This window comes from Fusarium oxysporum, chromosome IV (assembly GCF_013085055.1).
Source record: "Fusarium oxysporum Fo47 chromosome IV, complete sequence".
Lineage (NCBI taxonomy): Eukaryota > Fungi > Ascomycota > Sordariomycetes > Hypocreales > Nectriaceae > Fusarium > Fusarium oxysporum.
In genome coordinates, this window is record NC_072843.1 from 702,007 (window position 1) to 726,954 (window position 24,948).

A 24,948-nucleotide genomic window follows, 5' to 3' on the forward strand; every position below is an offset into this window, starting at 1 on the left:
TACTCAATAGTTTCGGGTATATGAACATAAATACGAAATGTTAAAGTTTACCTTATCTTATCCCTCCCCGACAGGGGCAACAAAGAGTAAAGTAAATTCCCAGGCATTGCAAAGCGACCAATCAGAAGGCGTCTTTAATTATTACCTGTAGTCTAAAACCCTTCGGCCCGTCATCTACTGCAGCAACACTGGGACTTCAGTGCGCGACGCGCTCGGTCACTGGACTTGATTTGACTTCTGATCGCAACCTTCCAATCCAATCTCAAACTTATCTCTTTCCTCATCAGCCCAGCCCAAAACGTTACCTTGTATCTTCCAACTTTACACCAAATCACGAATTATAACCTCGCGATTACCACAGACTCATCAGCCTCATTGCGCCTCAAAGTCATCGACACTTGCACTTGCGCGTCAGTCAGAACTGCCGAGCAACCACCATCTTCACAATCTTTATCGAGCATTATCGATAACATCCCGCGCGCTTCTCCCTATCGATTACCCTACCCTACCTTACCTCAGCCCTGTATCGTTTTGCAGGCAATTGTCACCATGGAGGAGGACGGGGCGCAACTTCTGCAGCAGACAGGACTTGATCCTATTTCTCGACCAGATTCTACTTCGACTTCTGCATCAGCTTCATTGCCACACGTATTACCAGGCATTTCGGCTCTTGCTGCTGCCAACGCGGCTACAGAAGCAACATCTCAACTAAGGTACGATAACCCAAGAACTGTTCGTCATTCGTGACAATGAATGCGCGATACCGCCGATTCGAGCTCGAGCCTCCATCAAACAAAACCCTCCGACACCTCCATTACCAAAAAAAAAAAAGATTGTTAACTAACCCCTGTCTGCAGAGCATCGGCCGCTCCGTCGCCCGCAATGTATGCCACTGCATCTCCTGCCGCTACGAGTGGGGGATCTGGAAGTACAATGGTAAGTCGCGACCATATTTCATTATCACAATCTTATCAGCACTTCCCCCGTTGCACTTTATATGCTGGGTCTACGGCCGACATATGTCATTTCCTGCAATCTTATCTCTCGAGAGCGGATGCATCCTGTCACGTTTTTTGCGGCGCCAGTTCAGTTGACCTGGCCTTATCGCCGCTGATCGATACAATCACGTGTCTTATCTCCAACCCTTGCCACACTAAGCACTTGTGGGATGGTCGATGGGTCTTGGGCTTATCTGGCTTATCAAGCGCAGCCAGTTACGTTGCAGCCAAAGAATTTTACTCCATCCTCTTATCGTGGCCGAGATAATAATCATCGCTCTCCCTCCCGCTTTCGCATTGCATTGCACTGTACTCACTTTACACTCAACAACCGGCACCATGATGGCAACTAACGGATCAACGCAGCCTACCTGCCAAAATTGCAGTACCTCTACAACGCCATTATGGCGTCGCGACGAATTTGGCTCGGTTCTGTGCAATGCCTGTGGCTTGTTCCTCAAGCTGCATGGTAGACCCCGGCCAATTTCGCTCAAGACAGACGTGATCAAGAGTCGCAATCGAGTCAAGACAATGCGCCCTGACTTGGCGAATAAGAAAAAGGTTAGTCCAATGCGCTCGGAGGCATTGCGCATTGCTAACGCGGACTAGCAACAACAACAGCAGCAACAAGCAGCTGCGCAAGGATTCCCTACGACCGATGCAAATGGATTCGACACGACCGGACAGGCTGCTGCTGCCGCCGCACATGCTGCTCAAGCCGCGCGACGAGCGTCCCAGAGATCGAACGGCCATGACGGAGCCGACTCACCAATCTCCCGCACCGGTACTCCCTCTATGTACGCGCATGGCCTATCCCAGTTCATGGTCGACGACCCTTACCAGACCGGCTTTGTCGCAACAGGGGAAGGCCGCGCGTCATCTCCCACGAATGGGGATCGCAAAATGGACGCGCCACAGACGCATGAGCAACTTATTGCGCACAACTCAAGCCTGAAGACGCGGGTCAGCGAACTCGAAGTGATCATTGAGCTTTTCCGAGGCCGTCTCAGCCAACTCGAGCAACAAGAAGCTGTCGTTAGAAGCGGACAGCAGTTAAACCAGTTGCGCTCTCAACTGGAGCAAACACAGGAGAGCGAGGCTCAGCTGCGCCGGCAGCTTGAGGATAGCCACCGGCGAGAGAGTAGCCTCAAGCGACGCCTAGATGAACTTGAACTCGAGCTTCAAGCTTTCCAAGAAGCCAACTCGGCCCCTGGAGAGAGACCCGCCAAGAGACCACGTACCATTGAAGAGCCCACAAAGACACAAGCAGAAGCAGATATTGAGGCGGCTGCTGAAGCATTGCTGGCTTCGGAAGCCTCTAGACCGAGCGAGGCTGTCGAATCTGCCCCTGTCGTGGATGCTCCTGAGCCAACTGAGTTGCCACAACATCCTGAGAGTTCAAAAGAAGGTTCTGTTCCCAAAACCGAGGATGAGATCGAGGCTGCGGACGTTCCGATTGATCCTAACATGCCCGTAATTGATGATGTTTCCCAACCTGCGGCCACAGAAGAAACAACGAAAACGGAGGATGTTGAGATCCCTGACGCACCTGATGCATCTGAAGCACCTGGCGTGCCTGAAGCAGCTGAGGCAGCTGATGCCGCTGCTACCGCCGACGCCTCTCCTGAGGCTACCGAGGGGACAGAAACTCCCGCGCCCGCTACTGCAGCTACATGAGAAGAGTGATGTTGTAAGCGTCTCCGACTAGTAACGAAATGAACTTGATATCTGCGTCAGTCGCTTAAACTGACGCTTCATTTGTCATTGACCCAACGCTACTGTCAGATTCATTGCTCGGTGTCTTAGCATCAATTACGACTCATCTTGATTTATACCCCCTGTGCGAGGCGTCTGTCGCCCTCGCTTTTCTTTCATGATATACCTCCTAGCGGCAAGGGCAGCGAGGATTCTAGGCGTTTTGGCCTCTTTGTTTCGAAGTGTAAGAGATGATTGAGGAGCATACAAATGTTTTAATGGGACGATGAATGCGAATGCGAAACTCGGTATACGGATACAGGGTACGAGGATTCAGTCTTGGGAGTGTGGGGCTTCTCGGGTACAAGTGCAAGTGCAAGTGCAAGAGGAGACCGAGAATATGGTAGTTATCAAAAGTTTGGCTGCTCTCGCAATGGAAAATAGACCCTGGCTTTGATTCATCACTTATCTGATATGATATCGATAGCATAGCTTGTGAAGCATGGCGTAGAATGTGATGACCCCAAGCCGTTGAATCCGTTATCGTGGTAACTCGGGCCGCCTATTTATTCACCTGTATCTATGGTTTCTCCCTCGGTAAGTTCATTCCTTTGCCCTTAGGATTCCTGTGTTACCTGTCGTTGAATCTCCTGACAGTGATTGCCAGTGATTAACTGTGGCAGTCACGTGCTGCAGCAAAGATGATACAGAGCAACAGAACAACACGAGTTCCCCTCCAACCAACAACAGAGAGATCACACGAATCTAAGAATTAATTGTTCCTTCAAAAATTCACCGAAGAGATACACGCAATCAGGTATTTTTAAATCCTAATCCTATATTCATCTGGGTTACGTTCGTCATTTAACCCTCAACTCGACTAGCAAACCTCCAAGAGATGCCAACCGTTCCTACACGCGGCGGGCCTTCGGGTTCACGACCGACCCTCACTGGCGGAAAGGTTGTTCCTTTCCAAAAGAAAGGTCAAGTTCACCGTGGTGCTTCAGGGAAGACAGTCCTAGGAGGTCGTCGACATCGGTAAAGTTGATACCAAAGCTAAACTAAGACAGTGGAATTACATGCTAACAATCTAATAGAAAGATCCTTCGAGATTCGATTACTGGAGTCAGTAAGTTATGCACTCATTCCCACTAAGGATCACTGCTAACAAGACGATTTAGCTAAGCCCGCTATCCGGTTAGTAAACTTATATTCACCTCCATCTACCTGAGACATATCAGCATCGATACTGACACAGTGAAACATAGACGTCTAGCACGCCGAGGAGGTGTCAAGCGTATTTCAGCTGGAATCTACGATGAGGTCCGAGCTGCGCTCAAATCGCGTCTTGAAGCGGTATGTTCTATGTGTACACTGCTTCATTTGATCTATACTAACGCCGTTATCAGATCCTCCAGATGTGCGTTATCTACGTTGAGTACCGAAACGCTAAGACTGTCACAGTTCATGATGTGAGTTTCTTGCACTGGCTGCCACTGCTAAAGAGCACTGACTGACATACGAACAGGTCATTCACAGCCTCTCCCGTTTCGGTAGACCCATCTACGGGTTTGATCCGGACACCTATGATGGTCAAAATAAATCTAAGATGCAAAGCTAGATCGTTTCTGCGAAATCGGCTTTTACGTGTCTTTCATTTGATATGAGCGGAGTTAGGCGTCATTCTCACGCATTGTTTATCAGCATGTTGGTCCAGGTTGCGTGTTTAATACCATGAGCATTTGTGGAAGGATAGGGAAACAGAAAAACTGGCGTACGGGAAAACACATATCCTGTTTAGGGGAATCGAAAGATTGATTGATATTGATCATGAGCTGTGCCATAACCTGATAAATTATGAACTTCTGTAAACGAAAGGAATATGGTATGATCTGGGGTATCTCAAGTGACAGTACGAGTAGGTACGGTATCAAAAAAAGAAAGAAATAAGAAAAAAAGAAAGAGAGAGCCGCTCCTCCAACCATTACATGCTTCCTCCAGTAGCATCTCGTCTCCCCTGACTGACCCAGAGTCTATACTCTAGCATATCCCCTCTTCTAGTGGTATCTTTGTAGTTGTTTAGTGGTTGTAACTTCTTTCCGTCGATTGTATCGTCTTCCGGGGTATTCGTTCAAAGCATTCTTCAAATCTTCTCCTTGTCGTCTCCCATTCCTCCTCATCTCATCATCGTCATCTCGTATAATCGCGTCCTGTTGATGACCAACTCGTCGATATATATTCCTCGTCCCTTGAACATGTGAAGCAATGGTTGACCAACTCAACTCATTTACCTCCTCTTCTTAACAAAGTCCCAGTTGGACAAGATACCATCCAAAGCCCTGGTAGCTCGGACCTCGTCACGTCGGAAGGGGGCGTTGAAGATGCCGGGCAGTAACATGGCGCTGTTGGCGTGCTCTTGAGCGAACCCAACTTCAGCATCCTTTCCACAACGTTCCTTGGTAACACGGACAGCCTCCTGGAGGAGATCCTTTCCAACGCCCTTTCCACGGTAGTTGAGGTTGGTGGTCCACGCGCGAATGACACCCTTGCCTCCTCGTAGAGAAAGCGATCGTCTGCGTCTGTGGCTAGAAGTCGGGTTGGGCTCAAGGCGTAGAACGAGGGTTCCGATGATGTCTTGGTTCAATCGAGCAGCCAGCAGGGTATCCTCCTCTCCGTCATCAGCACGTAGCCAGTTCCATCGCAAGCGTTCAGCCAAAGAAATATAACCGTTGGCCAAGTAACGAATACCCATAAGGTAGCTCATGATCACTCCACAAGAAACCGTCATACCAAGTCCTGAGTCACGAGTAACGCCGCCGAAATGGTAAATGGCAGCCAAGGTTGCTGATAGGCCGGCAAGACAAAGCGGGTGGAAAACGAGGTTCAAAGAGGCTCTTTGGCGCATCTGGGCAATTGAGTCCGCGACGAGGCGCATACCCTCAACCTTGTCTTGAGGTTTGTCGAGAACCTCGAGGGACAACGGCTCGACGTCATCGTCGTTGTCGAGACCAAAGTATGGCGTAGAAGCTGCAAGCGGAGAGGGAGATGGCGGGACAAAAGAGGAAAAAGGAACAGATGGACCAAATTGCGGAGTGCTGGTGGCTGAAGTCATTGCCGAGTGGAGGACAAGGTTGGCGCGGAGGAATGTGAAGAAAGCTATGGTTGCGATGTTAGTCATGGTGTTTTGGTTTACCCGTTTTGGTTCCGTCAAGGTTTGTTCCCAAGCCGGCCATATTGAATATGATTCATGACGGAAACATATCAACACAACCCATCGTGTCTAGAGCTTGCTGAAGCTACAGAATGAATAGTTCCAGCGCTTGAACGTCGAGTTCGTGACCATCAAGTCAGGCCTATACGAACTGTCGTGTGCTCAAGGTTGTGACCAGGGTAGTCTTTGGTGGTGGCCATAGTAACCGGGCGACAGGGGGCTCTTACAGCAGGACAAGGCCCTGAAAGAACAAAGAAGAGAAAATGATGAGAAATCAGAGAAACTTACCAGCACTTGTCTTCAAAACTGGAACAGCACCAACTCTATCGACAACCGTGCTTGGGTGGCAGGCCCTCAGATCAAGCTCTCGAATAGCAATATGCTGAGGACCTTCCATGGTGGTGTAGGTGGCCATAGTGAGATATGGCGTATTAGACTACCTAGATAGGTACTGGAGGTAGAAAGGAAGAATAAGATAAGAGCAGTCAAAGATGATAGAAGGAAGCCAGCCTTCAGAAACAAAGTGGACTGGGGAAGACAATAAGGGTATAATATAATAGTATGATTATAAAGTCGAGATGTGATTATGTTTAACAAACAATAGGTCGAGGGAGGAAGAGGGAGACGAGAGAGAAATAGATCGAGACGAGTCCGGGGGAAGAGGAAGAGATTTCAAAGTTTCGAGAAGGGTAGGGTCGTCAGCTCCTGCAAGTCGAAAAATAGGCTTGGGAACGACCCGACGCTCTGGTGGCCGTAGCGTCTTTTTCTTTTTCGAATGCGACACACTCTGCATTAAGATCCTTGCATAGTGCGGCGCTGTCACGGCGTCGAGGCCGGATCCCTGGGCCCTTGGCTCATCCCTGAACTCGTTGGTTGGCGCCTTTGTGCCTCTATTTCTCTCGTGTGTGTCTGTATCTCGCGAGTTTAGACAGATAAATGGTCTGCTTTGTTCTCTCTAGCGTGGATGCGGGATGGTGGAATCACTAGTAGCTGATTCCAGGCGGGTTTGCACATTGGTAGTGGTGGTGTTGATGTCGGTCATGGTTGCGTGACAAGATACGCTATCTCGTCGAGCGATATCAATCATCGTTGGCCTGGACTCTTGAGAAGGATTCGGTGTAGTGGTGCACTTGCTGCAACGCACATATGTACTGTGGTTCCGTCACAGTATCTTCACTTTGATAATGATACCTATGCACCCCTCTTTTGCCTTATCTTCAACATCTCATCCAATCATAAAAAGTATATCTTGTCTCTTGGTCGTACCGTCATGTTCCAAGTTCAGAGCTTCACACTTCCCCTCCTAATGTAGCTAATCGTCAGTAACCAACCTCATCAGAGGCGTTGTCTCTCGTCTCGTCTTTTTGTTGAATGACACAACAGGGGGCATTTCAGCCTTCAGCCCCTCATCTCCACTTGGGTCCCAGCAACAAACGACTAGAAGCGGGGAGCCGAGACGACCAGCGGCCCAGAGCATGTTAGTTTATCCTTGGTGCCCTGTAGTCTCATAACGTTCAGGTTGGCCCATGCGAAATCGAAATTCCACGAGCACGCGACGGCCAGTCAATTAAATTTGATTTGATCCTGCCTTGACCATGCTTGGGCCCCAGCTGTTCGATTTGAAATAAAGGGCTCACCTGGCTCCGGGGCAAGTTATAACGCAGCCGAGTAAGGCATGGCTTCAAGGTGTGAGTGGACACACTGATAGCCCGCCTGCGTTGGCTCTAAAACCAATATCTGCAACCTTCATGTGCTTGAAGCTTTTGACAATCGGGCGATATCGATATCATTGATGTACAGGTCAAACTTTCATACAGAGGACATATAGTAAATCGCCGCTTGGCACCCGGTTTGAACACGACATGTTCCGTAGCGGCCTTTACAGCTGGGTCGTCAGGGGCCAGTGAAATCTGTTCCCAAGAGCTGAATAGTCTAGACCAGCGACAACGGTGTCTCCTTATCGCACTAACTGTGCCGGCGCCGTTGTCTTGACGCCATCTCTCTCATGCGGCAATAGTCATTTGAGGAGTAACCGGCCAATCCAATAGTTCAGGTTGACACGATATATGTCGCTTGGTTCGGCTATCAACATCTCGGTGGTTGCAGCAAGAGTTGATCGTCCTTGACGTGACAGTTTGAAGCAAGAAACAACGTCGGAGGATGTTCAAACGTGTTCAAAGTGGTAATCTCTATGTTGGATCAACTCCACTGCTGACGTATCCAGCATATCCCTGGTTGCAAAAGTTGTTGACGCGCCAGCCAGCCATAACGCACAGAGGGGAAGGAAACCATTTGTGACAAGCATCTACCACCTAAGCGACGGATGTGTGGGGGAACAACCAAGGATGAATTCATCAACGCCGCCTGAGAACGCGAATCCTTCGTAGTTACCAACGGTAACCGATTTGCTCGGAATCCTTTGGCCGAAGTTTGTGGTTTTAGCCGCATGAAAGTATGTGATAGTAACTGAGAAGGTATGAATAGTTATCGTTCTCTCCCACTTGCCGTACTGGCTCTAGCACAGTACGCGGCTCAACGACTTCGTTGACGTTGGTCGTTGATGTTCTCGTCATTAGGAACATGACGCCCGTTTTCGCGATTGAAACTTTTTGGTTGACTGTGCTCATCCTGTTCTCTGCAGGGTGCAAAATACGACTTTTTCGGTTGTTTCCCAATCAATATTTAATAGGTCCATGCTTAAAACTTCCAAGAAACCGCCATGAAACGCACGACAGTGAAACTCTTATGGAGCACGGAGCACAACTCGAAACACTCATGTCCGTCAACGTGTTTGACGAGTGTCGATCCAGCCCCTCCTCGTTGCAACGAACCACAACGTTGTTGCTGTAGAATTCGCAGGGATGCTGTAAGAAAAAAGACCCTGAAACTGTAAAAGATCCTTGCGAGCAAACGTGATCTTCCGCCAGTTGAAGATGCTTATTGCGAAGGCCGATCGAAACTTTGTGAGATCATGTTGATACTAAAAATCGCGAGAGAATAGGTACCTAGGTAGGCATTCAGGCAAAATTAATCTGTTTCAATGACGGACAGTACGAATAACAGGATCGGGCGACTACCTTCCCTCCTGCAGTTTTATTGTAACGGAAAAAAGCTTCGCTGCCAGCTGGCTGCTCCTGCTGGAAAGTCTTGTCAAGCATATCAGGCGAGTACTAACAAGAAAGATGAATTAAACTAAAATTTTCTTTCATCACTTTACATCAAACATAAATTCTTCTTCGTGTAAACACCCATACCAGGAAGCTACCACAGCCTATCATCTTCTCAATCGATGTCCCAGTACCATGCCAGCAAAGGCAATCAATCTATAAGCAGTTCCGATTGCGACCAAAACACCAATGTTGAGCCACTTGCGGTCAAGATGATATCCAGTCGCCTCAGCTGCAATATCGACCTGAAAGAGGTATGCAAAAGGCGCCACAAGCTGCCCAAAGTACAGTTCCGCCAACCATGTAGCAGGAGATGCTCGCCACAGCCACTCCATATGCCAATCCTTAACAGATGCCAATGGAGGTGCGGAACCAGAGAGAATACCAGTGATGAGGGCAATCATGGTAGCAAATAGTGGCGCATCTTCACGTCGAACGACCATGCTTACGATACTTGCAAGGCCATAAATGCAGTAGAAGTACAGCAAATTTGTGAGGAATGCAAGACCCCAGTCGATGATGGGCACAGACAACAAGAACAAGGGCACGGTGAAGTGCATGCAACCAAGTGCCATGCGGGGAAAGACAGAAATAACCTTGGCAAGGAAGTAAGCCAGTCGGGAATGGCCTGCTTCAGCCTCTCGCCTGTACAAGAGTGTCTCTTCGGAGAAGAGCTTGACTCCAGGGGCACCCGCAACAAGGCCAATAGCAATGGCAATAAGAAGCGCGAACTGCGGTGCAGAGAAGAAGTCGATAGCTGTCGATAAGACCTCATAGGGCTCGTGGAATAGACCGACAAACATAATACCGTTCTTGGGGTTATTGGCGAGACCAAGCAGGGCACCTGCGAGAACAGCAAGTCCCATCTCGGCAAACAGAGCAGCCCTCGCGCGATATTGCTGAAGCATTGCACGGCAGAGGCAGAGCCATCCTTGTTTGATATAGGGAGCACCACGCTTCTTGAGCGCCTGGCGCATCCCTGTATCGCCCAGCATCGTGGACCTGACACTTCTGCGTTCGTAAGCTTCTTCCGATTTGCTCTGGCGCATCTTAGCCCAGTGCGAGATGAGTGCTTCCTTGGAAACATCACCGGCGCTGTTGTATTCCCGACCGTTACCGGTGATGATGTCGGTAATTACATCTGCATGGTTGCTGTGCTCTGGGAATTGGAAGCCCATGCTCTCGAAATATGTCTGTGACTCCATTTGAGGGCCTTCATAGATGGTCTGTCCGTTACCAAGCAGGATGAGATTATCAAACAGGTCGAAAATTTCAGTTCGCGGCTGGTGAATGATGACAATGATGGAGATGCCGAGTCTCGCGATAGCCTTGAGGGTGCGCATGATGGATGATGCTGCGGTAGCATCCAAACCACTGGTTGGCTCATCAAGGAAAATAGCCATTGGGGCAGCTGCCAATTCCATGCCAATACTAACTCGCTTTCTCTGACCACCACTGATGACAGGCTTGCCCACGCTACCGACCCGAGAATCTCGCACGTGCGAAAGCTCTAGACAGTCAATGACAGACTCAACATGAGCTTCGACATCTTTCTTGCTCCAGTTACGAGGAAGTCGAATACGTGCCGAGTGCACAATGTTCTCGTAGACCGTCAGCTCAGGTAACACGATATCATCCTGAGGCACGTAGCCTGTCAACTTCTTGTACTGCTTCATCTTGCCTGGAGTATTGTTGACCGCAACGATACCACCAGTATTGCTCGTTTTGCCCATCAAAACATTGACAAAGGTCGATTTACCAGCTCCTGAGCCACCCATGACAGCAACAAGCTGTCCTTGCTCAATAGAGCCTGTGACGTTCTGAAGGATGGGCCTTGGGCTCTTTTTGGGATGAAAGACAAGGTCGGAGTATCTGAAGGAGAGGCCGAAGTTGGTTGCCTCAGCTGCTCGTCGCATTGACTCAACAAAAGCTTTGAGCTGTGGGTTGGCCTCCATTTCTTTCTGCTCTTGTTCCGAGCTGTAGACGCTGTTCCGCGAGAGAGCAGCCTCAAAACCAGTTCGAGTGCGTCCCTCTCGGAAATCTTGTCCATATGGTGAATAACGACTGTAGCCAGGCTGCATTGGAGCCATCTCATTATCTTGATCTTCGGGCAACTCCTTGTATCCACGTCCAGTGATTGTCGCTTTGACGGCCCTCATGGTCTTGTGTCTCTTCAGAGCACCAGCATGGGCCTTGGATGTTCTCTGCCATCGTGAACGGAACATCAAGACGAACATACCAACAAGGAGGAGGAAATCGATGATGACTAGAACGCCCACAGGAATCAGATACCTCTCAAAGGAGGCACCCTCCGGACACCTGCTGCCAGATAGGCATGGTGTTGGAGTCGAAGCACCAGGCTGGCAATATGAACCGGCAGGGCATCTAATCTTCTTCATGCCCTTTTCCTCCAAAGGGCAATAGTGGCCCGCCTGGCAGATAATGGGCTCGAAAACCCCCATCCCCACGTTTGTTCCGTTCAATGAGCAAGTCATGCCTGAGAGACGTGCAACTGTGCACTTCTCAAGAGGAGGACATGATTGAGGGAGTGAATTGATGGTGTTGTTCTGGCCTGTAAAACGTCAATTTCGATTTCAAGCAACCCAGCCAGTGAACTTACAAAGAAACCCTTCTTTACAGCCATACTTCTGCCAGGAAGACACGTTCTGCAGCTGCAGAGGAAGGGCACCAGGCCTCCAGCAGGGTGCAGCATCAATAGGAAGCTTATCGTTAAGAAGCTGATATGTGGTTCTGTAGAAACTGGTCGAGAAGCTCGATCGGTTGGTGCCAGTACAGTCTCGGTCGTAAACAGTGAGTGTGTTCTTGTCCTTCAATGGCTTAAGAGAACGGCTCTTGGAGTCCCATACGAGATCACCTCCGACAGGAGGGTTGGAATTGTCTTCCATGGGCAGATCAAGCGAACCCTTGGGATTCTTGGCCTTGTACCATTTTCCGCTTGTGATGTTGTATACACCTTGTGTTTGGTTTCCAATGCATTGCCATGCTGCTTGGCCGTTATCGAAATTTGCTCCGGCTTCGGCGAGCTTATCGAGTCCAGGTAACGCACGAAGAGCGCAAAGACATGCAGTTGTGTCGAGGAAGCTTGGTGTATCGGGCTTGGCACCTGGAAGGAAAGGTTGTTGTGGTAGCTTAGCGTCGTCGACGCCATAGCTTGAAAGCGACATTGTGGCGTATCACTTGTTGCTCAAAAAGGTAGAGAGGTTATTGGCAACTTTGACTCTCCGTTTTTCACTTATATCCTCGTGGGAAAGGACGAGGAACAACAACAGCAACGCTCATCATGTCAAGCCAACAAGGCGGCATGTACTCCATCTTATAAGCCGGCTGGGACTTTGTGATCCTACAACCTCAATGAGGAAGAAAAAATGAAATTCATTGCCTGAGATCCATACGGGATTCCGAGCCCAGGGTTCGGACTTGGGATCTACCATTCAAGGAGCCTGAATGAGACTCATGCGATGGACCTTGGGCAGTGCTTGTCAGATTTTAGTCTCCGCGATGGATGCACAGGGTTGGATCATCCATTCCCAAAAGGCGGTGCTCGAGAATCCTCCTAGGGTTTCAAGATGTTGCAATGTTTACGGTCACTTGTGAGCGAAGACTCGGAGCGATTATCTCGCCATTGGCCAGAGCAGCAATACGAGAAAGAGGCCATGATATTGTGATAAGGCGACGTCGTGCTGAATGATATGTCTTGATCTGTATTCCAGGTTCTTTAGTGATGGAACGCCAAGAAACGCTGTCAGCCTCTTTTCTTTTTCTCCATATTGCCGATGCCAGCAGCCAATGCCTCAACAACAAGGACAAGGCCAGGGTCTGTTACATCAGAGGTGGCAGCTCCTGCGGGTCGTCAGCGCCTCGTCGAACCAGATAAAGCCTAGGTCGAGGCGCATTTGCATCTTGCTCAGCTTTGAGTTGTGGGGAGCTAAGGCTTAGCGAAAACAAATTTCGATATGAAGGTAAGACGTAGGGCTGACCTGACTTGCTCGAGACTGCAGTCCTCTATGGGATGACCATCTCACTGAACAACTGGTGTTTCAAGGAAATGGCTTAATAGGGCCTCATCTCGCGCTACGACGCCACCCTCCTGGCTAGGAATATAGATGTCAGCAATGGCGTCGAGCCGTGATATGATGCTTGGCTGGATTTGTTAGCTGCGCGATCTTATTCACCCAATATCCACATCTTATTTTAACGTCCCTGGGAGCTATTAATCGATGAAACCCTGGACAAATTCCATTCTGACACGGACCAAAAAAAAAAATTGCTATCATGGAGTCTTCGTGGCAGTGTCAGCTATAACGATGAATCTTTCCTCGAGGCTCGCGGCATGTGCTCCGCTTTTCGGGTCCGACCAGACGCGATGATACCGTCATGTCAGCACTCATGTTATCTTGAGTGCCGATCTTTAAAAGAGGCAAGAATATGCAGCTCAGCTCGCCAATCCGAGACTGGATGCAGTGGTTGGGTTTACGTATTCTCCTTGCGCCTCTTCCTATGTGTTAGAAAGCTGTACGCATACTACCAAGGCATATTGGTCTTGTCGCATCAACATGCTGAAAATATCTCCTTCGTGTTATTGGTGTTGAACCGGAGGCGATTTCATAATACAACTACATGACCTCATCAGTACTGAGCTTACCCTAAGGTCCAGTGTCAGGTATCTTATTTTGAAAATGCTGGAACTGGAGGCCCAACGATATTCAAGATCATACACTAGAATATGGGTCTCCAGTATCTGTTAAATGAACCCCGAGAAACGAAAGACAAATCGAGCGTCTGGCAGGTGGTGTCAACTTCCTCCACGATTCTGCATTGCTGACTTGATGAAGACACGCTGATTCACAAGAGAACTGCAACAACCTGTGATGGCAAGTGTATCACAGTACCAACAGGGCATGTCCTATGATCCTGCGCAAACGGTTGAAACCAATGTTTGTGAAGGAAACTATTCCGTTAAGTATCGCCGTATATTTGACTCATATCTTCAAAATGGATATTGAGCTTGGCTCATGATCCTGCTGGACATGGAAGGGAAACTGTCAAAAGTTTCTCGGGTCATGGAATGAAGAACAAGGAGAATAAGCCATGCCGATAGCGACTGTTAGAGAAGTCTCTCGATTGTCATTACGATCAAGACTATTCGAGCGGGCCCAGTGATCGACTTGATCTATGGTTGTGTTCAAGAGTATTGAACCGAAATTATCATTGAGAAGACAAGAAGTCGAGAAGTTGATGCTCACCGTGTATGCAGCCCCGAAGAAACAGAGCGCCGGACGGTCACTTATAACAGGATTCAGATCAGGTATCCAGCAGGGGACATTCGTCGGAAACGGTGTGTTGTGAGTCCAGGGTAACAAAGCCGCATAAAGCCATACAAATCCAAGACGGAGGATGGTTCAATGATGTCAGAAACTGGTGGGCTCTTGGAGAGAGAAGGAAGTATCCCATTTTAATCTGTCAGATGAAGCAATTGCTTTGATAAAAGTGTAAAATAAATCCTCTTTATCTCACGTGCAGAAGTTGAGGTCCCCGAAATCTGACTGTCATCCCAAGGTCTTTTCTATCTACCAGTGCAGTAACAACGACACTCGAATCAAGGTGGTGAACCATCTGAGTCATGAAAGGATAAAATAGACTCACTGGCTAAGTCATCAAAGCACGAGAGCACCATATAAATATTGAAGTCACAGGAGCCTCCAGTGCAGTTACATCGAATATGGACCCTAACAAGGCCCACGGAAGATAAGAACAGAGATCTCTTTATTCATAACTCTGTCATATACTAGGCCAAGATTCAGCTCCATCTCTGAGCTTTAGAGCAGACATTGATGAATATAGAATTGAGTGACAATCAATCTGTCCTTACACTTCTTCTCTCTACCTCTGTGATGTCTCATTGCACATGCCGGAAAGTGGAGGGCCATGTCAACGACGCCCTTGAACTATACCGCCAGCCACTTCGACTCTGAAGGGCTCAAGACTTGTCAATTACACGTATCGGCTGCCCGAGTTCGCTTAAAAGTTACTCAGTCAAACGAGAAAGGAAGAGATAATGATATGATGAATCATTTGTATGGCTGTTGCCTTTCATGTCTTGTGAGGTCTGTTACGGAACACAGCGGGGGGGTTCCGACAGTGGAGGTCTACCGAACTCGGGACCGAGGCAACAGAAACAAATAATGAAAGACAGAGTTCGTAAAGAGACAAATAAGAACTCACAATGAGTCTTGTTGGGTTACTTCAGCTGAGATTGAAAACCAAGACTGTATTGCAATCAATAGTTTGTGATTGGACGTATGAGTAGATGCGGTGTGAGATCTTCGGTAGCGGGAGCCGAATGCCATGTTATCTCAATTGCCTGCGTCACCTCCTCAAAACTAACAGGAATTAGGTACCTTGGGTTAGTGCTTGAGTCGGCTATGGCTTGCCTACCTAGTCAACGAGGGGCTCGTACCTGATTAGCAATCCAGTTCTACCTTTCACATCATAAACATTGTTGCTTTGTCCTGTTGACAGGCTGTCAAACAACACATCAAGGAATAATGAAGGTCACTCAGGTAAGTCCGATCAAGCTTCACTCATGCCAATCTCTGTGAGAGGTCCTGGACTTTTGCTGACAGCCCATGATAGCTTTGGTACTATCCTATCAAAGGACTTCGAGGCATTCAAGTCCAGTCGGCCAAACTAGGCCCACAAGGGCTTCAATATGACCGTCGTTTCATGCTTTACAAGATTGAGAAGTCGGGCGACTTCAGCAAGATCCAATTGTCCGGTCACCCAGAATGCAGTCTTTTCGCACAAGAAGTCGTTGGCGACAAGATCCGGGTCAAGTACCTGATTCCAGAAGTACCACTTGTGCCATGGAAACCAGAGCAGGACACTGTCCTTGAAGTCCCAATTGAACCGGATATTAATGGATTGAGCAAGGCCGACGTCAGCCTACATCAAAGTCGTGTTATTGCATACCGCATGGGACCCAAATATGATGCATGGTTCACCGCTTGCTTTGGTTTCGACACAGCTCTTGTCTTCATTGGCGATGGTCGACGCCCTGTGCTGGGAACATTTTCTCCCAAGGCTCAGGCTACTCCTCCGCCATGGCCAATGTTGCTTCTCAACCACCTTTTAGGGAAGAAAGCCACTGAGGATGATTGGATTACCTTTACTGATTGTGCGCCCTATCTGTTCACCACAGAAGAATCTCTCAGCAACGTCAAAGCCCGGCTATCGACATGCGACGTTGACATGAAGGCTATGCGACCCAACATTGTTCTGGATGGCGAAACCGCATGGGATGAGGACTTTTGGGCACAGCTGACCATTAATGGGGCTCATCAAGTAGCTCTCACCAAGATGTGCGGACGATGCACTTCGCTCAACGTTGACTACTCCACTGGCCGTGCAGCAAAAGGGGAGCGTGGCACGGTACTCAAGAAGCTCATGTCTGACCGAAGAGTCGATACTGGATCAAAGTATTCTCCAGTTTTCGGCAGATACGGGTTTCTCACCAATAACCGTGGTGGCGATACGATCATATCCATTGGTGACAGTGTGGAGGTGACCAAGAGAAGCGCTGAGCGTACTGTATGGGATTGGGCGTTGGCGGATCCCAAAATCGCAAAATACTACCAGTCTTCCTCAGACACGAGGTCGAGCATACCCATAGTTCTCTCATTCTGGCTGACGGCTGCGGCTCTGCTGGGCCTGCTACCGTGTTGGCTTTTACTTGCCTGAATAAACATACCTATTTCTTCGATCAAGGTGCCAGAAAGAGTGACAAGTGCAGCAACGTTGCCTCAGCGAACCGCCCTCAAACTACCAGCCGATGTCTTTGAATATGCACAATCTTGCAAAGAAGGCAGATCGTAAGAGCAGATGTGACCCAAACCAGCTTTGTGTCCGGCCGCAAACGCCCAGTGTCCGTCCGCCATATCTCGGTGCGGGAGGCCGGAGGGGTGGGGACTGGGGTCAGCCATTTACATCCGACGCCGAGACGGAGCGGTCTCTCTTCGGCATGGCAGTGTCCGTAAAGGGCCGGAGGCGAGTAGTCACACGCAACTGACAACTTCTTGTCCGAGCATCTGGAAACGTTCCATCAACCCGTGCATTCTAATGATTTGCCGAAGTATGACAAGGTCGTCACACGAACTGGTCACACAAAAGCCCTAGCACAATCTGAGGAGCATGGCAGGCCCTGCCACCCCGATCGTTAAGCGACATGAATGTGCATGGTCGAAGAGCTCGTCAACTGATGCTTGTGAGTTTTGAAACAAAGCAAGACAGGGCAAAAGAGTTCAGCCAGTCTTGAAGCGAACAACCAACGGACCAATGAGCGAGGCGAAAGACTGAATCAACAACAGTGATACTATCATGTATGCTCAGACAGCTCGCAAAGCACCTCAAAAGCTCCGGGTACGTTCCCAGATGGGACCGTGTCGGCCTGGCGGGCGAGATGTCGAATCCGTTAAACATGGGGGGTGTGTCGTGCCTCGTGATAGTTGTTAAGGTTGTCGGCATGACTCAGGATAGTTCCGTATAAACGAGCCTTGATTGAATACCAAAGTTTGTATGGTGGTTGTGTATCATACACGTTATTGAAACATTTGCGAGGCTGTAAGCGTCTACATCAGGCATTGGCGTGTTTCGGTAATTTGGAAAACCCCTGGTTCGCGTGTCGACGTTGCTCTTCACCGTTGGAAACGTCAAGCTGGGGACCTGGGTTCGCGTATGCACCGTGTGCAGAGTGGAAACAATACGAGACAGCTTCTAAGTTGTTCTGGAAGGCTTCTGGTGAAGATTGGTCTTTTTGGCGGGCCGCTAAAAACGCCGATCAGACTGGGGCGGCGTGAAGCCTAGAATAGCATCATCCGCGTTAAAAAAGGTATCCATAGCTAGCTCTGTCAACGATCTCGGTGCCGGTGCTCCCTCAGAGTGAAGTAGGTAGCTTCTTTTCCTTCGCTGCGCCATGGCACAGACACAGACTGCGACGCTCCACAAGACTGCCACAGCCATCCGGATGTTTCCCAGGAGAAGATGATGCGCATTATTCCACGTCAGCTTGTGTCTGGTAATGGAAGTTGGTTGCCCATGAGCAAGGCTCTCGCATTTGACCCGCGCAACCTAGTCCAGTCCAGTCAAAGACGGCTCGGGGAAGGGAAGTAAAGTGAAGTAAGCATCCAAGCGAGGTGCTAAGAGGGGAGAGAAAAGTTTAAAGTGATGTGGTAATGAGAAATATTGAAAAGGTAGGATCGTGATGAGATGAGACAAGAGATCTACACGATGGTGCACTGAAAGAAGGCAGGGACTCAATACGAGAACCGAGGCGGACGATAGAAGAGGAAAGGGCAGCCAATGCCGTAGGTGGGAGGGGAGATTACAGGACTTGGGCCTCTTTCCTCACTGTCCAATGTCCACCTCACCTCTCACCTCAAGTTTCTGGTCCTTGGGGCTGGGGATGAGAAGGCAGGTACCGCTCATGCTCACTAGTCAGCAGCTACTGTACCTAACGTCGTGAACTTACTCGTAAACTCCGGGCCAATCAAGGCTCATTAGATCGAATCGCTAGGCTTCTTGTATAAGATGAAAAGACTGGGGAAGACTCCCACTGAGGTAATGATACTACTACTAATCAAGGTCTTGTTCATGATTCAGTTTCACATCCACCACGTCGATGATGATGATGACAATCATTTAGCTAGCATTTAGTGGTAGAGAAGGAGTCAAAGCTAGAAACAGAATGTTTTCATTTATGACGATAGCGATACACTAGTTGATGTGTGTGTTCCTCTCACCCTCTTGATATCCTCTGGTTCGCCCCGTATCTGTCTGGCTTGAGCCATAGTCTATTTCGAGCGCCGACCCTAAAAAAACACCAGTCCCATATCCATAAAAATCGTTGTTTTTCTGTCCTTGCGCCATGAGCCAAACGGAAAGTTTTGTTGGCTCCAATAAGATGAGGTCATAACGACATTCCCCTTTGACTTCTCTCCCGCCCAAAAGTACAATCAGCAGTCAAGTTGCTTCTGGCAGTGGAGGTTGAGGAGATAAAGACCAAAGCGTGGGGCAAACCCTCCGAAAGTAAGAAAAAGAAACAAGAAGAAAAAAATTCCAACAAACACCGTTTTGATGCAGGCGATGAACCACAAGCCAGGTATTACAAGGAAGAGAAAACGAAAAGGAAAAAGGGGAAAGGAGATGAAATGAAGAAAAGAGATAACATCAAAAGAGACCAGTCAGGATCACCTGTAACAGATTAGATCTCCTAAAAGGGAAAGTTCCTAACTGGGACTGTAGATTGGAGGAGAGTTCCAGCAACATGACACGTCTAACAGTCCGGTCTTCCCATCGTTGCGTTGCGTTGAGTGTTAGGCTGGTCTGGCCTCTATGCTTGGGTTGTCGACTTGGGTAGGGCCACAAGCGAACGAGACGGCGAGACAGAAGCGTTGAAGCTTGGTGAGCTAGTGAGTGAGAGGTCTTCGCTCCAGTCGCAAGGGCCAAGGGGGTGACTAGTGCTGCACAATTCCGAAAACGGGCCACAGGTCCCTGTGAATGGAATCTCCCACGTGGAACGTGCAGGGCGCTATTCCGTCATGGAAATCAGAGGCAGAAGCGTAAAAAAGTCCAAGTCACCCAAAATACCACCGTTTGGCCGAATACCCAGGAGAGACACTGACACAGCCCGACTGAGTCACTGTATCAGCTCTTAATGTACTCCAAGTTGTTTGTTGGTTGATGTCTTGTCCAATGCATGCATGCGTATGTGTTGTTCTTCGAGGCCCAGCTCAGCTCAGCTGAACTCGGTATGATATGAAAATCTCAAGCCAGTGAGTCTAAGTCGAAATGACGTGTGTCAACTGAAAGTGAAAAGAAATGCTGTGATGGGTGCACGCGAGGGGGTGTGTGACGATTCGGTAGCCGTGCATCCAGAGCCAGCTCCGGGCTGCCGTTCCGCAGTACGTAGCGTACTGTAGTGTAGCGTAGCAGCAAGTAACTTGTGCCAAGTGCAATCGAATCAAATGCCCATGCTGAGACCATCTTCTCTGATCGCAAATGTGCATCGGCACCGAGACCAAGGGGAAGCTTTCCACTTCCTGCTTGGGTTGAGCCTTTCGCATTTTGTAAGTCAGGCCATATCAGTTGGTGCCGAGTGAGGTTGCAGAAGCAGAAGAAAAAAGTGAAAGGACAACAAAACAGCTGCACACCCATTTTTGCATGTGGCTGCCAAAGACTGTCTCGGCATTAAATGACTTGCGCATGTATACACAAGCCCTTAAGCAGACTGCGTGCAAGGTCGGCATAGATGAAGCTTGCAATAGGTGCACTCCCAGATCATCCAGTGAGGACCGGACCGACAGTGCTGGCAGATCCACTGGACAAGAGTGTTGTCCGACTTGATCATTCGGAATTGGTGGGCGCAAGCGTTGGCCATTTTGTCGGGAATTGTGGCGGTGTTGTGGGTGGTACAGTAGAGGTGTAGATGCTGTCGAGAGTCTCTTGAACCCTCTCACAAGATTTGATGGCCTAATTGGATGCGGCTATGTTCCTGAGGGAATACAATATTAGCCTTACATGCATACATGAGACGGACAACCCAAAATGGGCTATATGTAAGTTGTAAGCAAATATGTAAGATGCGGTATGTAGAACGCAACCTCATGCCCGCTCTTCCTTGGACTTACACGATAGCTGTTGTATGAAGCGTCAGGGCTTTCAAGGCGGAGTGCGGTGAGATGTTGATAATGCAGTGCAACAACAGGATGAGAGCTGTCCTTTTATGGGTGTAAAAGGTGAGAGTTGAAGTAGTAGAGTAGGCAATGTGTCAGAGTTGTTGTGGAAGACGTCGTGATTCATCAACAGCTGAGTGAGGGAGGAGGGCCACAGGTCTTTATACTTGGGAACGGGAGCGAGGATCAGGCGAAGTGACAGAGTTTCGGTGTTGGTGTCAGTTGCACGCTCAGTCGTCGTTGCAGTGCAAGTAAGGCAAGGCAATGCAATGCGGTTCAAATGTAAGGTACAGAACAAAGATCAGAGTTCTGATATGATGTCGTTTGCAAGCAAGGACTGTCAAACGGAAGCCGGGATGAGGCTTGCAACAACGGGCCTGGGAGATAGACGACGGAAGAGGCACGAGCAACGAGGCGGAAATGCCGACAGGTGGTGCCAACACCAAATTGAGTAGATTAAACGGACGATTGACGGGAGACAAAGCGAGCGAGCGAGCGAGCAAAGACGAGAGGGAGCAAGGTTATGTGAAGTAAGGTAGGTGAACTATGGGTATGGTATGGATATGGGGGTTCGTTCTTCTGGTACAGTAGCTTCAATGTTACAACAACGAGGGACTCCCGGGGGACATTGGCGATAATGTACCCGCCAACGGGTCCCAAAATCATGGATGTGTGGACTGAAGGACGGAGGGACGATGTTGAAGGCCGTGCCCTTGCTCGACCCTATCCTGTCCTGACTGTCCTTTTGGTCTTGAGCCGTCATGCCCATGCCAGGGCATTAAAGACAGTTAATGTGGAATTTTGAGTGTAAGGACCTTAAAGGTACTGTAGGTAGAGTCGTACGTAGTACAGGCAGTGCAGTGCAATGCCGTACTGTACTCAGAAGTATAGTTCTCTCCTCCTGTCGGCCCAAATCCCAGATGTGCCCCCAATCCCCGTTAAAGGTACGGTACGGTACGGTACAGACGGACGGGGTTTTGTAAAGGATGCCCTGTCCTTGACGCTTCTGGAAGATTGAGAAGAATAAAGAGGGGGAGGGGGAGAAAAGAGAAGCCCAGGGAAGGGAAACCCTCCACTAACAGATGGAAGGGAAGGGGGGTGTATATCTTGGAAGATGGGGCCTTCTAAGGAAATCAGCCTAGGGATCGGTTCCAGCAACTGAAATGGGGGTTGTAGGCAGCGAACGACCGAGAAGCACAAGCAAAAAAATGTGAGTGAGTGAATGAGTGAGTTAGTGGTGGAAGGTCAGTCAGGTACCGAGACCGAATGACAAGGTAAGGATACGATCCTAACCTTACCTCCACTATCACATTGGAATTCAATTAGACAGGATCGAATGGGGTTGGGAATGGGGATAACATGGACAGCAAGAGTTTAAGGTATCCACTGATGCAGGTACGTCGCCTTGTTTGATCGCGCTAGGTGCGGCCAATTACTGCGTGTCGGTTATGGACGACCGAACAGATTCAAACAGACAGAAAGAAAGAAAAAGAGGAATTGGGAAGAAAAAGAGACAACTCAATTTCAGAGGAGGGGAATGCCGGATTAATGAGGAGAATAATTCCCCAAGGTAAGATAACGCAAGTCAACCTGTTTAGCAACTAACTAAGGCACTCCGTATCTATCTAAGGTATGGTGTGGCGAGGCTACAGTAGAATATTGTACCTACCTATACGAGTAAGGTAAGGTCAAGTAAAAGGTTAAACGACCTCAAACTTGAGGGTAAGGCAGAGGCAGAAGCAGAATGACTCAAAGAATCCATGAGCAAAAACCAACTGATTTGGAATGGCAGGCCTTCGCTGAGGCACACCAAATCAAACCATAGGGCACCTGTGTCCTGGTTCTCGGGGCCAACCCAGCAGCGCCAGGATCATATTTCACAGTGGAGACCTCCACTACCTTACCCTCTAGGGCCGCTTCTAGGGGGGTGCAGCACTGAAAAAGACTGTGAACTGTCTTGGATTGGATTGGGCGTAAGCCGCAAAAGGGGAGCCAAAAAAGCTCGTGAAGTGGTGCTAGGCAGCTTCTGAAGGCCAGAGGCATGCATTCTAAAACTGCCCTTACGGAATCGATACCGAAAGTGCGGCAGATAAACCCAAAACCTTGGTCTAGACTCTAAGAGTTAGCACACCGGCCGTGCCGAGGCGAAATGCCTACTCTGAAATAGTGAGACTGCCTGGTGAGGTCACAGGTAGGTCTTGCTTCTGACCATCACGATCTGAAAGCTCCAGTTCAAAAAAAAAAGAAAGAAAAAAAAAAGAAGAAGTAAAAAAAGGCGTGATCCGGTAAAAAACAACAACATGGAATTCTTGTTTTTTTTCACGTCTTCGGAGTTTGTATTCATCCATTCATCCCTGAGTGTGATGTAAGAAGAAGCGGACCCCACCCCGCGGCGCTGGTAAGAAATCATACTCATCCAATGTCAAGATAGGATATTTACCGAAGGGGTAATGATCCTAGTGCAAGATATTCGACGTGTCGTAATTGGAGGGGACTTCTATACGCAGCACAGCAGGGAGTTTGGAAAAAGGTACCAAGTGCAGTAGAGATGTTCATCAAGAGACAACTAACTAAGTACCTAGACAGAACTAATAAAAACAAGCAAATTGAAGAGTGTTGATATAAAAGTGCGGCTTCGGAGAATAAACCAAGCCACCACAAACAAATATGGAAGGCACATGGTTTCAAATAAGTTGAAGCGTCAATCACTCTTGTCGTCTCTTTCCCCCGTGCATAAGTCTTACACATAGTTATTACCAACCGCCCGGGCCTCTACGCAAGGTTTTCGAATGGAACCTCCTCCACTGCAAAAGACGCCTGGAAACTCAGCCCTAAACCTCAAACATTGTCGCTAGGCGAACTTCACCATGTCAAAAGTCCATGATCCTGCAAACCCTAATGTTCCTTGCCCAAGAAATCATGCCACTGGAAACTCGCCGGAGCCTCCGACCACAACTCTGGTCCTGATCTGTGCTTCTGAGTCTGAGGCTGGGGGATCATCGTAATGAACTCAACTCCAGACATCCATGGAATATGATATTCGTGAACAGGGAACGATACGTAGGAAATAGCAGCTGGATGCAGTAATGAACTGACCGCTGTCCCTGTCATCAACCTAGTACCCAGTCGATCATCTGTTGGCGGTACTCTGGAAATCTCCCGTTCAAACAGTCATTATTAAATTTCATGTCCTGATTCTGATTGTCCAAGCACAACCAATGCAAACAGCCGCCTCATCAACTTGTTATTTCGTTGAACGTACCGTACCAAATCGGCTTCTTTCCGGGGCTCGTGAAATAATAACCCTGCCGCTATGCCTGCCGCGCTTGAGCTTTTTGCTGTATCGTTTCTTACGGAATGTTTTTCGTTTTTAATGCCTTTGCGTTCAGACCCTCAATCACCACGATCAATTCCCATCCGAAACAACTTGTTGGTGCATGTTGGTCTCTCTTTTAGCTGTAGGGCCGTAAAACAACTTTAGAGTATAGCGGCCAATCATAGCTGAGGAATTAAGCTGGTTCTTTATGACAGCCGTTTTACCAACTCGCCTCTGTCTGTACCTTGTTCGAACAAGTTTGCCTAGGCAAATGCAGTCTATTTACACCAGTAATGTTGCCGTGGTAAGATGGGCAGTCGGAGTTGTTGCCGCTGTTTGGCGGTCACTTATCCTAACAGTCTTGTCTAGGTATTATCATCTGCTACATTGGTCAGCTTTACGCTATCCCATCTGCTGCACCTTTTCGGATATACAGGCGAGCATTCGCTATTCACCCACGTTTGGCGGGGAGGCGTGGCTGAATACCCTTGCAACTCGTGGGCCCCCATCCCGATGCTGGATTCATGACGATGTTGAGCCTCACTCACTGTCCGCCCGCCTCAGTCCACTCTAGGTCGGTCGACCCGCCCCGTTTATTAGAGATATTAATGACATTTACACTACCTACGTATGGATCTAATTACGTTGTCCCGCATGTTTGCAGCGGCTTGTGGGGGTTTCTCGTCAGTGGTGATATTGCTCCCGAATATGTTCGTTTACTCAGACGAATGCTGACTTGGTATGACATGGTAAAGTCACATTTTGTCATTATAACATAATCCGGGTATTAACGAATTCTTACTTTTGTGTGTGT

At 48.7% G+C, this 24,948-nt stretch overlaps 10 protein-coding genes across 10 annotated transcripts; 4 read left to right on the forward strand and 6 right to left on the reverse strand.

Annotated features, from left to right (window-relative positions):
- The first annotated feature begins 211 nt into the window (after positions 1-211).
- On the forward strand, positions 212-3,162 carry FOBCDRAFT_219916 (uncharacterized protein). The gene is made up of 4 exons (XM_031179978.3): positions 212-713; positions 858-936; positions 1,365-1,559; positions 1,608-3,162. The coding sequence occupies exons 1-4, from the start codon at positions 550-552 to the stop codon at positions 2,673-2,675; spliced, it is 1,506 nt and encodes a 501-aa protein (XP_031045865.2). The 5' UTR covers positions 212-549; the 3' UTR covers positions 2,676-3,162.
- A 429-nt stretch (positions 3,163-3,591) lies between these two features.
- On the forward strand, positions 3,592-4,314 carry FOBCDRAFT_272152 (histone-fold-containing protein; the record flags this gene model as incomplete). The annotated part of the gene is made up of 6 exons (XM_031179975.2): positions 3,592-3,731; positions 3,791-3,822; positions 3,875-3,890; positions 3,962-4,049; positions 4,103-4,165; positions 4,222-4,314. The coding sequence occupies 6 exons, from the start codon at positions 3,592-3,594 to the stop codon at positions 4,312-4,314; spliced, it is 432 nt and encodes a 143-aa protein (XP_031045862.2).
- FOBCDRAFT_27195 (uncharacterized protein) lies at positions 4,282-4,829 on the reverse strand. The gene has a single exon (XM_059611466.1). It carries the CDS (start codon positions 4,676-4,678, stop codon positions 4,394-4,396), a length of 285 nt encoding a protein of 94 aa, XP_059467056.1. The 5' UTR covers positions 4,679-4,829; the 3' UTR covers positions 4,282-4,393.
- FOBCDRAFT_27199 (uncharacterized protein) lies at positions 4,830-6,406 on the reverse strand. The gene is made up of 2 exons (XM_054704123.2): positions 6,193-6,406; positions 4,830-5,849 (listed from the first exon to the last, which is right to left on the reverse strand). Exons 1-2 carry the CDS (start codon positions 6,317-6,319, stop codon positions 4,981-4,983), a joined length of 996 nt encoding a protein of 331 aa, XP_054560098.1. The 5' UTR covers positions 6,320-6,406; the 3' UTR covers positions 4,830-4,980.
- A 1,222-nt stretch (positions 6,407-7,628) lies between these two features.
- FOBCDRAFT_219925 (uncharacterized protein) lies at positions 7,629-8,795 on the forward strand. The gene has a single exon (XM_059609542.1). The coding sequence runs from the start codon at positions 8,485-8,487 to the stop codon at positions 8,752-8,754; it is 270 nt and encodes an 89-aa protein (XP_059467057.1). The 5' UTR covers positions 7,629-8,484; the 3' UTR covers positions 8,755-8,795.
- Positions 8,796-9,074: 279 nt separating this feature from the next.
- FOBCDRAFT_249382 (uncharacterized protein) lies at positions 9,075-12,335 on the reverse strand. Its single transcript, XM_031179974.3, has 2 exons — positions 11,692-12,335; positions 9,075-11,643 (listed from the first exon to the last, which is right to left on the reverse strand). Exons 1-2 carry the CDS (start codon positions 12,254-12,256, stop codon positions 9,179-9,181), a joined length of 3,030 nt encoding a protein of 1,009 aa, XP_031045861.2. The 5' UTR covers positions 12,257-12,335; the 3' UTR covers positions 9,075-9,178.
- A 2,900-nt stretch (positions 12,336-15,235) lies between these two features.
- FOBCDRAFT_219929 (uncharacterized protein) lies at positions 15,236-16,867 on the forward strand. Its single transcript, XM_031179973.3, has 2 exons — positions 15,236-15,652; positions 15,726-16,867. The coding sequence occupies exons 1-2, from the start codon at positions 15,638-15,640 to the stop codon at positions 16,827-16,829; spliced, it is 1,119 nt and encodes a 372-aa protein (XP_031045860.2). The 5' UTR covers positions 15,236-15,637; the 3' UTR covers positions 16,830-16,867.
- Positions 16,868-19,910: 3,043 nt separating this feature from the next.
- Positions 19,911-20,300, reverse strand: FOBCDRAFT_199721 (uncharacterized protein; the record flags this gene model as incomplete). Its single annotated transcript, XM_031179972.3, has 1 exon — positions 19,911-20,300. One exon carries the CDS (start codon positions 20,298-20,300, stop codon positions 19,911-19,913), a length of 390 nt encoding a protein of 129 aa, XP_031045859.3.
- Positions 20,301-20,364: 64 nt separating this feature from the next.
- On the reverse strand, positions 20,365-20,523 carry FOBCDRAFT_238663 (uncharacterized protein; the record flags this gene model as incomplete). Its single annotated transcript, XM_059610228.1, has 1 exon — positions 20,365-20,523. The coding sequence occupies one exon, from the start codon at positions 20,521-20,523 to the stop codon at positions 20,365-20,367; it is 159 nt and encodes a 52-aa protein (XP_059467058.1).
- A 1,891-nt stretch (positions 20,524-22,414) lies between these two features.
- Positions 22,415-22,971, reverse strand: FOBCDRAFT_219934 (uncharacterized protein). The gene has a single exon (XM_059609543.1). It carries the CDS (start codon positions 22,859-22,861, stop codon positions 22,568-22,570), a length of 294 nt encoding a protein of 97 aa, XP_059467059.1. The 5' UTR covers positions 22,862-22,971; the 3' UTR covers positions 22,415-22,567.
- Between the last annotated feature and the right edge of the window lie 1,977 nt (positions 22,972-24,948).